Source organism: Branchiostoma floridae, chromosome 4 (genome assembly GCF_000003815.2).
Source record: "Branchiostoma floridae strain S238N-H82 chromosome 4, Bfl_VNyyK, whole genome shotgun sequence".
Taxonomy (NCBI): domain Eukaryota; kingdom Metazoa; phylum Chordata; class Leptocardii; order Amphioxiformes; family Branchiostomatidae; genus Branchiostoma; species Branchiostoma floridae.
The window spans coordinates 27,139,205-27,154,174 of NC_049982.1; the positions used below are offsets into that span (position 1 = coordinate 27,139,205).

The 14,970-nt window shown below is 42.3% G+C and overlaps 2 protein-coding genes across 2 annotated transcripts; both read left to right on the forward strand.

Moving 5' to 3' along the window:
• Window positions 1-1,688: 1,688 nt before the first annotated feature.
• Window positions 1,689-5,848, forward strand: LOC118413703 (ATP-dependent RNA helicase SUPV3L1, mitochondrial-like). The gene is made up of 6 exons (XM_035817230.1): window positions 1,689-1,834; window positions 2,496-2,715; window positions 3,249-3,329; window positions 3,853-4,029; window positions 4,749-4,897; window positions 5,395-5,848. The coding sequence occupies exons 1-6, from the start codon at window positions 1,689-1,691 to the stop codon at window positions 5,846-5,848; spliced, it is 1,227 nt and encodes a 408-aa protein (XP_035673123.1).
• A 1,436-nt stretch (window positions 5,849-7,284) lies between these two features.
• LOC118414526 lies at window positions 7,285-14,970 on the forward strand. The gene is made up of 6 exons (XM_035818608.1): window positions 7,285-7,421; window positions 11,430-11,550; window positions 12,286-12,317; window positions 12,999-13,035; window positions 13,913-13,975; window positions 14,251-14,970. The coding sequence occupies exons 1-6, from the start codon at window positions 7,302-7,304 to the stop codon at window positions 14,727-14,729; spliced, it is 852 nt and encodes a 283-aa protein (XP_035674501.1). The 5' UTR covers window positions 7,285-7,301; the 3' UTR covers window positions 14,730-14,970.

Genomic DNA, 14,970 nt, shown 5'->3' on the forward strand with positions numbered 1-14,970 from the left:
ACTTTCACTCAAATCTCGTAAAGCTATGTATAGTTTGAAATCTCTCATTCGCTCATCTGTCTCGCCAAAGTGCTTGTTAAAAATATTTGATTCCTGTATAAAGCCGATTCTCCTATATGGGTGTGAAATTTGGGGCACAGAGTCTATCAATGACAACTCCCCAATTGAAATTTCCCATCACCGTTTTTGTAAGAATATACTTGGAGTTCCTAGAAATTGTAGTAATTTAGCATCCAGAGCGGAGCTTGGCAGATTTCCTTTAGACTTAGATATATCTGTGCATGTTATTCGTTACTGGCTACGATTATTACAAATGGATCCTCATAGACATTTGTTACAAGCTGATGCCCTTTTGTATCAACATAATTCTATTTCTAATAGTCGCAGAAGAACCTTGTTACAACGAGTGAAAGAAATTTTAGATGGTAGTGGCCACTCCTACCTTTTCTATTCATGTAACTCACTTAGTGATATCAGATCTATATGTACAATGATAAGATCTAGAATCTCTGATATGTTTATCCAAACCTCTCGTCATAACTTGAGTATAGATACTGGTAAGCTAAGATTTTATAAGACCTGTAAAACAGCACATACTATGGAAAAATACTTAGAATTAGATAATTTTGATTTACGCTCGGCAATCAGCAAAATTAGAATTAGTGCCCATCCTCTCGAAATTGAGAGAGGATGGTACAAGAGGTTATCCGTGTGTGAAAGAACGTGCAAACAATGCACGTCAAACGTGGTGGAAGACGAAACACATTTCATGTCAAACTGCCCTCTCTATAACCAAGAAAGAAAAGAGCTGTTCAAAGAGGCCATCAAATTCCATTCAAACTTTCTCACATTCAATGATAAAAAGAAAACAGTCCTCCTTTTAACATCACAAAACCCACACATAATAGAAAAGGTGGGATCTTTCGTCTTCCACTGTCTTCAAATAAGGAGTCGAACCCAATAATCCAGGTTAGAGTTAGCTCTCACTAGTTTTAGACTAGACACATGTGATATTGTATTTTACACTGTTTGAATCTTGTATGTTACCTGCAATTAGCCCACGGGCATGAATTTGCAATAAAACTTACATTATTATTGTTCTTGTTCTTGTATACACATATGATGTACACAATGTAAAATGATTCTTACAAAAGATTAACATTGTAACATCTAGATTCTACCTACAAAATAGACACCATAAACCTATGACAAGAATTGAAGTGACAAAACATGGTAGCACAGCCAACAAACCATTCATTCCTGTATTCAAGAAGTGCACAGGTGTATCAGAAGAGACACTAGTGTGGTACACTGGTATCACTTACCGAGTTGGCAACTACATTCATTCATTCACTTTTACAACCATCCAACAAGTTTTACTTCAGAATCTACACCTACAGTCATGGCTACCTTGCTGGTGTCACTTTTACAGTACAATTAATTACTTTCTCATCAAGTTGACCATCTACGACGAAGAAAAATGTTCTTGTTTTTTTTTCTAACATCAGGCAAAATCAAGAATGCTGACGTCATCCATGAAATTTACTTGCTGTGGCCATATATTTAGCTACATATCCTTAGTTAGCAGGGAGATGCTTAAAACAAACATTCTTTCTTTGTTTTCTTGGTTTTGTTGTCAGAGTAACTGTTGTTGTATCATGTCTTGAAGTGATCGTCTGAATGCCTCCATGCTATTACCATTTCAGGAGTGTGCGGTTATATACGGTAGCCTCCCCCCAGGAACCAAACTAGCCCAGGCTAAGAAGTTCAACAACCCCGATGACCCCTGTAAGATTCTGGTGGCTACAGATGCCATAGGCATGGGCATCAACTTGTGAGTTCTGAAGGAGTTATTGTCATTTTCCAGCACTCTTCCCTTTTTTTAACAGTCTTGCTTGCAGTTACGCTCCTTGTAATGACTTTTTGTGATATTTTTCTGAACGATGGAGGTATACAAATACATGAGTTGTAGCCTCTAGTGACAACAGGAGGTTGTAATGTACATGGTACAACTTCTTGTTCCTGGAGATAATGTACTGAAAGGAGACTATGATGTTTGACATAGTCATACCTGGGCAGTTATAACATTTAAATATGGAAGTTGCACACTGATCCCACGGGCGTCTACTTTTCTCCCATGGGTTTCCATAGAAAACTTTGCATAATTATCAGATTTGGATGATGAATCATTGATGTTTTGTACAAATTTTGTTAGAGGACACTAAATTTTAGATGTGTTCTTTCTTGGATATGAGCTTTTACTAAAAGGACACCCTTGGGTTGGGTCACCCTCTAGCCTTTGGGAAATCTGACCCACAGTCACCTTGGGTGATGCAGACTACACTGCTGTATTCTCTATGTAGAAACTGTCAAGAGTTGCACATGTAGAACATTAATATGTATTCTTGGATACATTTTGTTTATTGTTTCTTCGTCCCTAAATGTTGATTAGTTGACACGTATGTCTTCTTGTGCATTCCCTTTTCTTTAAAAAGGAGTATCAAGCGAGTCATCTTCAACTCCCTGATCAAGCCCACCCTGAATGAGAAGGGAGAGAAGGAGATGGACAACCTGAGCACGTCCCAGGCCCTGCAGATCGGCGGGCGGGCGGGAAGGTTCGGGACACACTTCCAGGATGGGGAGGTCACCACCATGCACAAGGAGGACCTACAGACGCTTCACGACATCGTCCAACAGCCGGTAGAACCTATCGAGGTAAAATGTCCAATACATGTGTAGTAGAATTTGAACAATACAAATGAGTAGTGGTGCATACCTATTCAGGTCCAGCAGTTCAGGTTCAGGTCCGGACTTAGAGTCCGGACTTGAACCCATCATTGCATATTATGTGCATTTTTTTTGAGGGGGAGGGGGGGGGGGATGGTGCATATAAAATTGCATGTTAGCATGAATTGAAATGCAATGTGAAAAATACATGAAAATGATAGACAGCCAGTGTAAACACGAACTGTTTTTTGTCTTTTTCCAGTGCAAATTTCACTGTCTATGGAAGGTTTTGATGGTTTTGAACAAAAAAGGGAATATAAGTGACAGATTGCTTTTTGCAAGTCCGGACTTGGCACCGGACATTTAGGTTTTTTTTTTGGACTTGGACCTAAACATTTTTAGGTCCAATTCCAAGTCCGGGCTTTAGGTACGCACCACTACAAATGAGGGGATATTGAAGTTAACATAACCTGTAAAGAATCACCTGATTCATGATGACAGTTGTCAACATTCTCTTACAGGCTGCTGGACTCCATCCAACTGCTGAGCAGGTGGAAATGTTTGCGTACCAGCTACCTGATGCCAGCATGTCCAACCTCATTGTGAGTGTGGTCTTCCGAGTCCAGACTATTTCATGTGTCAGAATAGAAGTAGCCACAGTTTTTAACCTCCTATAGTACTCATTCCCTTGAAATACATAATTTTTTAGTAAACACACAACTGTAATCAATGTAGTGTTTTGTCTAAGTCAAACATTGCCCTTATACTAGTAAAGTTGCAAGTTGGAGTCTATGTTAGGTGTGTGTCCCCAATTAAGTACAATGGCACAAAGTGAGTTGGAAGATGACCACAAAGGTCAGACTCGGACTGGCAAGAATTCAAAGTACAGGTCAGAGTTGGTAGAAAAAGTTGTAAATCAGACTTGACAGTAATAGGCCAGTGCTAATTTTTGTAAAGGTAATTGTTTTTTAGTCTGTTTGTACTTTAATTTGCAGTTGTCTATTTCCATATAGTAGAGACTGTGAAGAGACTTAAGTAGCTTTTCAAAGACAAAATCATGATTTTTCATTGTTTATTTAGGAACATCACATGCTCTTCTGATATGTACAGTTTTCCTATCCCTAGGACATTTTCATCAACCTGGCACAGGTGGACTCCCGATATTTTGTGTGTAACATCGAGGACTTCAAGTTCCTGGCAGACATGATCCAGCACATCCCGCTGAACCTGCGGGCCCGCTACGTCTTCTGCTGCGCTCCCATCAACAAGAAACAACCCTTCCTCTGTACATCCTTCCTCAAGGTACACTACAAGTAATTACACAACAGTTTAAAGACAGTGCTCGTTAACATGACTTTTTTTTGTACCATCTAGAGATGGTAATTTTGTGTTTCTAAGTGCAGCCCTGAAAAAATTAGGTTCGGTAGGTAGGGATCTTCCCCCCCCCCCCCCCACCCCCTTTTTGTCCTCTGACAATTCACTTTCCAGAAAATAAATATTGTGAGTGCTCAAGGTCATTACGCATTCTGCTGCTCAAAGCCTCTTTGGCATATTCACAATGTACCTTTTAAAGACTCTGACTGCTAAACCAAGTTTCCATTTTTGTGGGTTTGGCCTCTAACCAGCTGTCAGCCAATCAGAGAGTCACCGAAATTATGTCAATTCTCTGATTGGCTGACTGCTAGTTAGAGGCCATGCCCAGAACAGTGGAAAACTCAGCCCGGTTAAACAGAGCCTCTCCTGTTGTATAGGTTGTAGGCGAGGCTCTACATAGGAGAATGACACAGAATACATAATGATTGACACACCCAATGAAGTGGTATGTCAATGAAGGTTAGACATCCAGGTATCCAAGATAGGCCAAATACAAATGTTGCAGTAACTCGAGGAACTGGACATGATTTTGAATACAGAGGGAGTAAAAGAGATTATAATGCTGTGATACAACATTTCCTACTTATCCCCAGTAAGCAATAGTGGTTACTTATTGAACTCATCATGCCATATTTGTGTCCCTCCAGTTTGCCCGTCAGTTCAGCCGCGGGGAGCCCATCACGTTTGACTGGGTGTGTCGCCTGATTGGTTGGCCCGTTGCCATGCCCAGGACCATCCGAGAGCTGATGTACCTGGAGTCCATACATGACGTCCTGGACGTGTACCTGTGGCTGAGGTAACAATGTACACAATTCTAAAGCCTGTACCTGGTCCAGCACCTGTAAAATTATTTAGGTACAGGTCTGGACCTTAACATCCGATGTATAAGGCTAGTGTAAAAGATGAATCCCAAATCAGTGATGACAATTTTGAAAATCTTGTAGTTAAATTAAGAAAACTTGAAAAAAAATTGTTCTGAGATTCAAATATGTATGTCCTCATACAAAGATGAATATATATAACTGAAAAAGACAGTTGACTACTAAATGTATAAATTAAAGTTCATCAAAGTTTTTAAGACACAGGTACAGAAACTTGTACCTAAACATGTGCACTACCAAAATTTTTAAATTTCTTTGACGTATGGGGAGGGGGATTTCAGAGATTTCTCAACAAGTTTCATACATTGTTTTTTTGTGTATGTTACGTCTCGTGATTTACTGGTTGTGTGAAACCAAGATTGTCACTACAGTAATAAACATTTCTAAAAATCCTTCTCTCTCTGTCCCCTAGCTACCGTTTCATGGACATGTTCCCAGACGGGGGACTCATCCGAATGATCCAGCGCGAACTGGACCTACTCATCCAGGAATCTGTGTACAGAATCACCAGACTCATCCGGCAGAGCGAATCACAGACGTCTAGCGGCACGTCCGTCAGCGAAGACGAGATTCCGCGTACGAGGAGGCCGAAGGGACACATGTCGGGGATCCCAAAATTCGACGAAATGGTGGAGGGTGTAAAGGTTTCGCCAGCAAAACACGGAGCAACAAAAACAATAGAGGGTGATTCGGAGACTGAAGAAAGGGGACATAAACATCGCTTGAGTGACAAACTTGTTCAGGATGGCGTGATTACGCAAAGTATGCTGGATAAGTTACGGAAAGAGTGGGAGAGACAGTCGGGCAGCGATGGCAATTTGAACAACAAAACAAGGAAAAAAAGAGGTCGAAAGAGCAAATATTAGAACCACAGCCAAGCTTATTAGTGTTTAATATGTTGTTTTTTTCTTCAGGTTTTCATAATTATAACTTTTATCACTGTGACAGACTTTGTACTAGCACCTACTTTTTCCTCCAGTAGTTAAAACATATAATAAAGATGTGCTTCTCAATCTCGTTTTTATGAGCAGACTGCATTAATTATATATCAATTAAATATGTACATGTACATAGCGCAAACAGGTTGCAATTTTGGCCATAATAGAACAAATGCATGCTGGATTTTGAACTAAAGAGCAGTGCACAACTGGAGGTTCTAGGTATGAAAACTTGGATCACTTTATGAGACCAAAAGATATCTGCCACTCAAAATCATGACATTTTCTGGAACAAAGAACATCTACAGTTCCCGACACAGTTGCCAATTGGAACACATTGTGCTAGACTGCGAAATTTTACCTTTCACTTCCCAAATATGGTTTTGTAAGATTATCTTACCATCAACTTGTATCAAGGGACTTTCTAGATGATGTTCATTATAAAAAAGTTCAGAAGTTCTAAAATATGTTGGTTTGTATTCATTATCACTAACTTACCGTTTTATGTTTCATTCCAATGTCAATGAGGGTCACACAGGTGTACGGTTAGATATGAGCGAGCACTGTGTGTCTTGTTCTTAGGGGAGACCGCGAAATTCTTTCATAGTTTTAGTAAGTTATTCAGCCCTTGTTTTATTTTAGATATCGCCCGACGTGACCTCGTCGACAACCTTAAGCTTGTGGGTGGAGGTGTCGATTGTTTTCTAGCCAGGATGCCTGAACCCAGCGGGCAATAGGGGTGGGGGTAGGGGTAAATTTTCCTTGGGGGTATGTTGGCCCTTGAGAAAAGGAGCTGGCCGGTGTAGACCCTGGACTGGTCCAGAGCCTTGACTTGCAAAAGTTACCATTTGTTCAGGTGTTAAGATCGCTCATAATAAATGTTAGTTATGAAACACCCTGGAACAAATCTTGCAGACTTAATTGCTCCAGGGTGTTGCAAGCGCCATGCAGGGTCATCAAGCAGTACAACACATACTTACACACCCAAGTATGATTTGCATACCAGTACTTGTTGCACAGGATTTTTGGTCTTGGGCGTGTTTGTCCATTTTGCCAGCAGCCAAGTCTAAGTGCATGTTGGGTTTACCTGTCGCGGAGAACGTGTCGACTTAATCTACCTTCTTTTGGGGTTCTTAGTATCGTTTGAAAAGTTTGTAAAATGAGTGCAGAGAAGGTGATCTATGGTCCTATCGGGCCTGGAACGCCTCCTAGCGGTGAGCGTGCCTGCGGTTCCCGGGTGAGTCTGCAGGGCGTGCTCGGCGTGGTCGCGGTCTTCACCGCCGCCGTGGCGCTAGCGCTGGTCCTGAACAATCATGGACAGCAGATGGCGAGGGATCACGAGAAGATCATGATCCTCGAGCAAGAGATCCAAAGCCTGAAGATGGCGGCAGAGCGAGATCTCGAAGAGGTTGCGACCTTCAAAATGAGGGCCGAAGAAGACCGTCGGGAAACACTGGTTCTGATGGAAAAAATCGCCATGTTGGAAGCACCGATCCACGATGTAAGTAGTTGATTCCGTACACAAGCTGCATAAGAAAAATTCATAGCCATCTCTGTAAATCTTTTCTGTTCAAATCAACTTAACTTAACAAAGCATGCTGGCTGTATTAATGTGGGGCTTCGCGACAACGCCCCCTTTTCTGTCAATCATAGAAAAGGTTGTGCTCCACTTTGAAATCGTCTGCGTAGTGTAAGAAAAACATATGGCTGTCGTATCTCTCTCTCTCTCACAGTGTTTGTTTGTGTGAGTGTGTATTAGATAAAAAGTGTCCCCCATGTAGAACTGTCCCCCGTAAAAAAGTGACCCCCCCTTAAACTTTTCCCCCGTGAAAATGTCCGCCCATGCAGAAATGTCCCCGCGAAAAAGTTCTCCCCCCTGCAGAAATGTCCCCCATGAAAAAGTGTCCCTCCGTGCAGAAATATCCCCCATGAAAAAGTATCCCCGTGTGCTTGTATGTGCGTCTGTGTCTGTGTGTATGTCTGTGTTTCTAGATACTTGTGGTCGGCAAAACTTGATGATAATTTGTATGTGCGTGCGTAGATTGTAGACCTTGTTGTGACTGAACCTGCGGTTTAACAGAATTATGGTCTCATTGATGTATTATTCCGAGTGTGTAGAAAGAGATCCGAGCCAAGCAATAAACGGCTGCATAGACGCGTGTTTTTAGCGTCGAGAAATTCCCTTTTAGCCAGCGGAACTGATCTCAACAGTTAGATTGGTGAAAGCTTGTTAACTTTTGTAACTGAAGAAATTAGCAGGTAAAGTTTTGCAGCCGCGCGCTAGGTTGGAGGTACACAGTCCTGGGTTCAGATTGGTGCGGTTGAACACTAACAGCAAAAAAGTGCCATTTTGGGGGATTGACTAATCGTAGTTTGTAATTGGTACCAAAAAAAAAAAGTGAGATATCAAACATGAAGGTACCGCTGCAGTGCCTTAGCAAGCTGCTAGGGGGCCAATTATCGAACTCCCCCTTTGTTTTCCCGACCCCTACCCACCCACCAAATATCAGCTGCATCCATCGAAGTCTTCTTGAGTTTTACTGTACATGGACAGCGGGGCAAACACACACACAAGGTGAAAACATAATCTTGGCCATTCTGGCAAAGGTAGCAAGCCGCTAGGGGCCCATACCTACACCACTTATTTTTTGCCCCAAGAGCTATTTACCACATAAAAATCATGACCACAGCATGGTCAGAACTCGAGATATCAAACCCAGAATTTCTGCTGCCGTACCGTAACAAGCCGCTAGGAAGCCCGAAATCTAATCATTTCCAGGTCTCATCAAGACCTACCCACATACCGAATATCAATACATGTAAAATCCATTTAGGCGCTCTCGAGGTGCTTTTCTACAAACAAACGCTACCGAAAATATAACCTTCTTGGCGAAGGTAATTAAAGAGAGATCCCCCCTCCCTCCACACACACACGCACGTGCACACACACGCACCAATGTCAATGAGGGGCGCACAGGTGTACGGTTAGATATAATGGAGCACTGTGTGTTTTCATCTTTGGTGAGACCGCGAAATTCTTTTATAGGTTGAGTAAGTTATTCAGCCCTTGTTTTATTTTAGATATCGCCCGACGTGACCTCGTCGATAACCTTAAGCTTGTGGGTGAAGGTGTCGATTGTTTTCTAGCCAGGATACCTGACCCCAGGGGTGGGGGTAAACTTCCCTTGGGGGTATGTTGGCCCTAGAGAAAAGGAGCTGGCCTGTGTAGACCCTGGACTGGGCCAGCTGCAGAGCCTTGACTTGTAAAAGTTACCATTTGTTCAGGTGTTAAGATCGCTCATGATTTATGTTAGATATAAAACACCCTGGAACAAATCTTGCAGACTTATTGCTCCAGGGTGTTGCAAGCGCCATGCAGGGTCATCAAGCAGTACAACACATACTTACACACCCAAGTATGATTTGCATACCAGTACTTGTTGCACAGGATTTTTGGTCTTGGGCGTGTTTGTCCATTTTGCCAGCAGCCAAGTCTAGGTGCATGTTGGGTTTACCTGTCGCGGAGAACGTGTACTACTTTGTGTTAGATTGAAAAAAAACTTCCTATCGAATCGTCAACCTCGCGTTAAGTACCGACAAGTCGTGTCTGACTGGGAAACACTTACTTGTGGCGTACCGCAAGGAACCAAGTTGGGTCCCCTTGTGTTTCTCGCGCTCATAAATGACGCGTCACCGGTGAGTGAAGACTCAGCCGAGACTTGGAAGTATGTTGATGACGTGTCTTTGTCGGAGGCAAGGCACGTTACACATGACTCCACGGTGCAAACTGACGTGGATAATCTCGTTTATTGGACAGAAGCCAACTACATGCAACTGAACCCCATCCAAGTGCATAGTACTGCTAATATGCTTTATGCGAAACCCTCCTCCCCCACATGTAGTGACTGGTAAGTCAACAACACTTGAAGAAGTTGAATTCGCGAAGATCCTAGGGGTGATCATACAAGCTAACCTTAAGTGGGACATCCACGTCAACATGATGGTCAGCAAAGGCAGCCGCAGGCTGTACCTGTTACGGGTATTAAAGAGACATGGTCTAAACTCTAGTGACTTGACATCAGTGTTCTGTGGATTTATACGACCAATCTTAGATAGAATACTTGTGCCCAGTCTAGGGCCATAGAGAACGTACAAAAAAGAGCTTGCCGCATAATTCTTGGTTCCACCTTTGCTAGTTACGAAATGGCTCTAGCTATAGACCAATTGTCTTTTCCGTCTCTGTGCAACAGACGACACGAACTCTGTACAAAGTTTGGTACCTCTTTCCTGAGCTCTTCGTCTTTCTCAAAATGGCTACCGCCAAACCGTGTGAGCCTACATGGCAGAAACCTCAGGTCCAAACACCAGCAGATAACACAATTCCACTGTAGAACTGCTAGGTATAGGAAGAATATACTACCTTACCTTGTCGACTTGCTCAACAGTTCAAAGTGCTAGAGGTATGAATAAGTTTTGAATGTATACACAGTTATTTTAAAAGGAATTATTGTTATGTTTTATAATGTTTTGAATCCTGCACTTCTATTGCTTCTCATTTTAATGGTAACGTGTGTAAAGCATACTGCAATTCAGCCGAAAGAAATAGAGGCTGCCATTGTATGCTATTGTATGTCGCATGACGCGAAATAAACCATTCATATATATACATAACTCTAGAACCTCTTTGTTGGGGACCGTACGGCGTTTAGTGAGGGGGGAGGGCCGGTCGCCAGAGGGTCGGGTCAAAAAATTTTTGCTAGGCCCTTCCCCCAGGTAATTTTTTTTTTTGCTAGGCCCTCCCCCTGGCAAAATATTTTTTTGCTAGGCCCTCCCCCCTCCTATCAACTTTGAAAAAATATTCAAGACGCCAATAAAACATGCGCTCCCATTTGGAAATGTGCTTTGCGTCCTACTTTTTCATGATTTTCATCGCAAAGCAGATCTCTCGCCCCTAGTAAAAAAAGGAAAACAGAATGGCTCAAACTATTTGCTTAATAATAGAATAATCTAAACACGCTCAGTTTCATTATAGGACCATTGCAATATGTGACATTTGCAACTGAGAAAGAGAAGAATATTGATAGATATGTACTATGCAAAATAAAGACTTATTAAGTCTTAAAAGTTGCATGATTATTGAGAAAATGCTATAATGTCATTGTGGTAGATGACGGGATCTTCCATCTTGTACCATTTGGAAGTTATGTACAGGTGAACGTTAGCATCATTGAACATTGATTATGCAAATGAGGACCTCATTTGCATGAATTATGAGAACTGCAATGAATGTCTTCTTTCTTACCGTAGATTATGAACATCTGTTATTTTGGGGCAGGAAATGATCAACTAAAATAATCCATGCAAATGAGGACCTTATTTGCATAATTCATGACAAACATAGCTGATACACCAGTCGTAAAGGTTAAGATCATTTGGCGAAGGTATGGGGTCGTGGAACTCTAGATGTCATATATGACGCTATGTCCCTGTGGCACGTGTTCCCTCCCAGACCGGTTCTGTGCAGAGCCCGGAGGCAGCAGTCCCTGGTGACGACACTGCTACTGACTCTGTGAACAAGCGTCAGAAGAGGTCTTTGTCCAACTTGGACGACATTCTGACCAAGATTTCAGGTACGCTCATCTAGGACAGACGTTTGTTGATTTGTTTATGATAATAGTAATGATAAAATAATGAAAGGTTTATTCAATCAACCATAATACAACGAACATTAGCTCAACATCACTAGAATCTTGTCATTTTATCCATATTGTTACTACCTCTCAAACACCAGTAAATAAACTTATAATGGATGAATATAAAGAATAGAACTGCCTAGATTCACGAGACTAGCGCCTGCCTCCACGCCACCACAAACATATTAAGGCTTCAGGGGTGGCTAAATTGGCATTTTGACTTTCCATTGTTTTCTCATTAATGAATTTTAAAAGAAAGAATGGGACTGTAACGAATATTGATAGATGGGCATGAAATGATTCTAAATCTGATTTTTGGGGCTATATGGATGACGTCATCAGGTTTTATTGCCCCTAATATTATTTTTTCTATGAGAAAATACAGCACTTTGGTACATACCACTGCAATTAAACTATGGTTTTCGTGTGTATAATGACGAAGGCTACAAACTCACCTTTGCGCCAATTGATATTAGAACATAATTGTATTCATCTAATTTTAAAAAAATCATTTTCTAATAATTACAGATCATTAGTAGATATGAAAATGAATACCGGCAAAATCAGCAATGCGTAAGTTTTGCTAGAATAACTGTTAAAGAGTCATGTAGAGAATCGGACTGTTCTTGAAAATTTTTGTTCCTTAAGTCCCATTTTCTTGCTCTCCAATAGAATTGCGAAACGGACTTCCCACCGGATCCCAGGTATGGAAAAAATCAGCGATTATCCATGAGCGAAATCATCTTGATTTGTATTCAGAAATGGTCTCAGCACTTTGTACGAGTCTTCTATGTGGCCTTTTTCTTTCTTTCTCTTTAACACCTTTATTTCCAGTTTCAAATACCTACATAGTACATACATATTTCAGTCGTTAGCACATCAGTACTGTGTAATGTAAACTGTCAACAATAGAGTTCGCACAAGATTTGGAAAATTCGTGTGATGTTGTCATGTTTAAGAACTATGGGATTATCTTACTGTTTATCTGTTTTCAGACCCTTAGAAATTCAAAGAAGTAAATATATAATTATCAGTTTGTTTTGCTTGTATATGTCTTGACAATACGGTATTAGGTACATGCAATTACATCCATTCCGCTAGAGGGCGCAGCTACACGAGAGGCTAGCCATTTGTGGGGGTATGAATGGGGGGGATCTCGGTAGCCTGACGTGATAGCCAGGCCAGGTAGATAGGCCAGGTAGGCAGGCAAACCCGATTATCCTTATGTTTGATCTAAGACAGAAAAATTACGTATTTAGCTAGAGACATAATTGAGACATACAATGTTCCAATAGGCTTGTGGCCTTTATATCTGAAAGCTCACTTGAATTATATTGGTTTAAACATGTTGGAATCATCTATTGAAACGTCATTTATTTCGCTAGGGTGCGCCTGGCGAGAAACGACATGTGGCAACCACAGGTAAATAGATATAGCCTCTACCAGGCTTCGTAGATCGGTGGTCTAATTGTAGAAATTGGACAAATAGCACTAGGGGAGTCAGCCGGCCAGAACAATCATTACCTCCTACTCCGTAGGTCGCAAGATGTTCCCTAGCCGGCTGTACTCCTCTATTCGTTCCATTTCTATGGTTTTCCCAGCGACCTATGGAGTCTGGTAGAGACTAGAATAAATACACTGTTCCATTGAGTACTTTATATTTAACTCTAGGTACTGGCAAACTACTTGTTAGGTTGGATTTCTGTCCTACCTGCAAGTGAACAACAATTACTGATAGTGAATTCTATGTAATGGCTAATGCAAACTTTGCTGTCCAGGGCTGCAACTGACCCCTCCCCGCTAGGGGGTGAGCCGATATTGAGAGGGCCGCTGTAAGCCAGATCAGGCTGATGATAGTGTATAAACATAGAGTAACTCGTGAAGCATTTAAGTGAAACAGACAATGGAGATTAAAGTACGTTGCTATAGCAAGTCTATGATAGACACGTGCACCCGTCTATAAAAAATGCAAATATTTGACGGACATTCAGACATAGCCTGGAATCCAGCCGTATCATAGGGCTAGATTCCAGGCTAATGCAACCACTCTCTTATTGGTCAAAGCGGTGATTGCCGTTCTCTCATTGGTTGAATTGCTAATTGTGTCAAAATCCTGCTATAATGCATTTGGATGTATTTCGTCCACCACGCCGCAGAATTCACGACACAAGTTATGAAATGCATGTACAACTCACTAATAATTAGCACAGTTGTTTAGAATTTTATGTCCAAACTAACGTTACCAAAAAGGCTACTTTAAGGACCAAAATCAACCTGTTGTGTTTCACTCCCGACACAGGAGGCCTTTACATCCGTTGGGGAAGGAACCGCTGTCCTGCGAGCGCTACTACTGTCTACAGTGGTAAGATGTTTATGCTTATCTTCAAGAATGAACGAATAACTCTTGAAGCCACTGTGATAAGTATAGAATACAACACGGTGTATTCCGTATCACCCGAGGTACCAGCCCGACCCAAGGGGGCTGGAAACTGAGCGAAAACAATATTGGTCATTATGTTCATAAAGGTAACATAATGAGGGGTTGGCGATTCGTCATGATTTTTCGGTATGTAGATAGCTTATCTAGCGTTATAGATAATTTGATTGAATAACGATGTGGACGTCTGTCCTCCCCAGGTGTTGCAGGCGGTACTTGGTACGCGCAGACCGGCGGTGGGACCAACTACCTGTGTCTACCGAAGAACCCGCAGTGGGGAAAATACCAAGACGGGTTCCAAGGAGGCACGGCGTGGATGTACGGCGCTGAGTACCAGATTGAGGCCGACGTCCCGTTCGGAGACCGGTCCATGAACGACCAGAACGTGGTGTGTTCCGTCTGCCACACCGACCACAACAGCGTGCTGATGATCCCCGCCCGCAAAACCTGCCCCGCCGGCTGGTACCCCGAGTACGACGGGTACCTGATGGCAAACTACCGCTACCACGCCGGCTCCAAGGAGTTCGTCTGCATGGATAAGCAACCTCAAGCGGCACATAGTGGCCACACCAACCAGAACGGAGCGCTCTTCTACCCCACGGAAGCCTACTGTGGGTCCCTGCCGTGCCCTCCCTACGTGCAGGGGAGGGAGCTCACTTGCGTGGTCTGCGTCAAGTAAAACCGAGTCTAAAAAGCTTTCGTTTCACTGCATGTTTTCCTTTGACCTCCTTCACACGAGAAGCGGAATCAGCAGGAATGCCGTCAGAATGGCTATTCTTTGTATATTCATGGGTATTCGTATAGTGCATTCTAGAAATTCTCACTGCATGCGTTCCAGATATTTCTGCCCATTCTTGGCCATGGGGCCGTCCCGAATGTTTTTGTCATGCTCAAAAGTTTCGAGGTGCATTTGAAGTGGA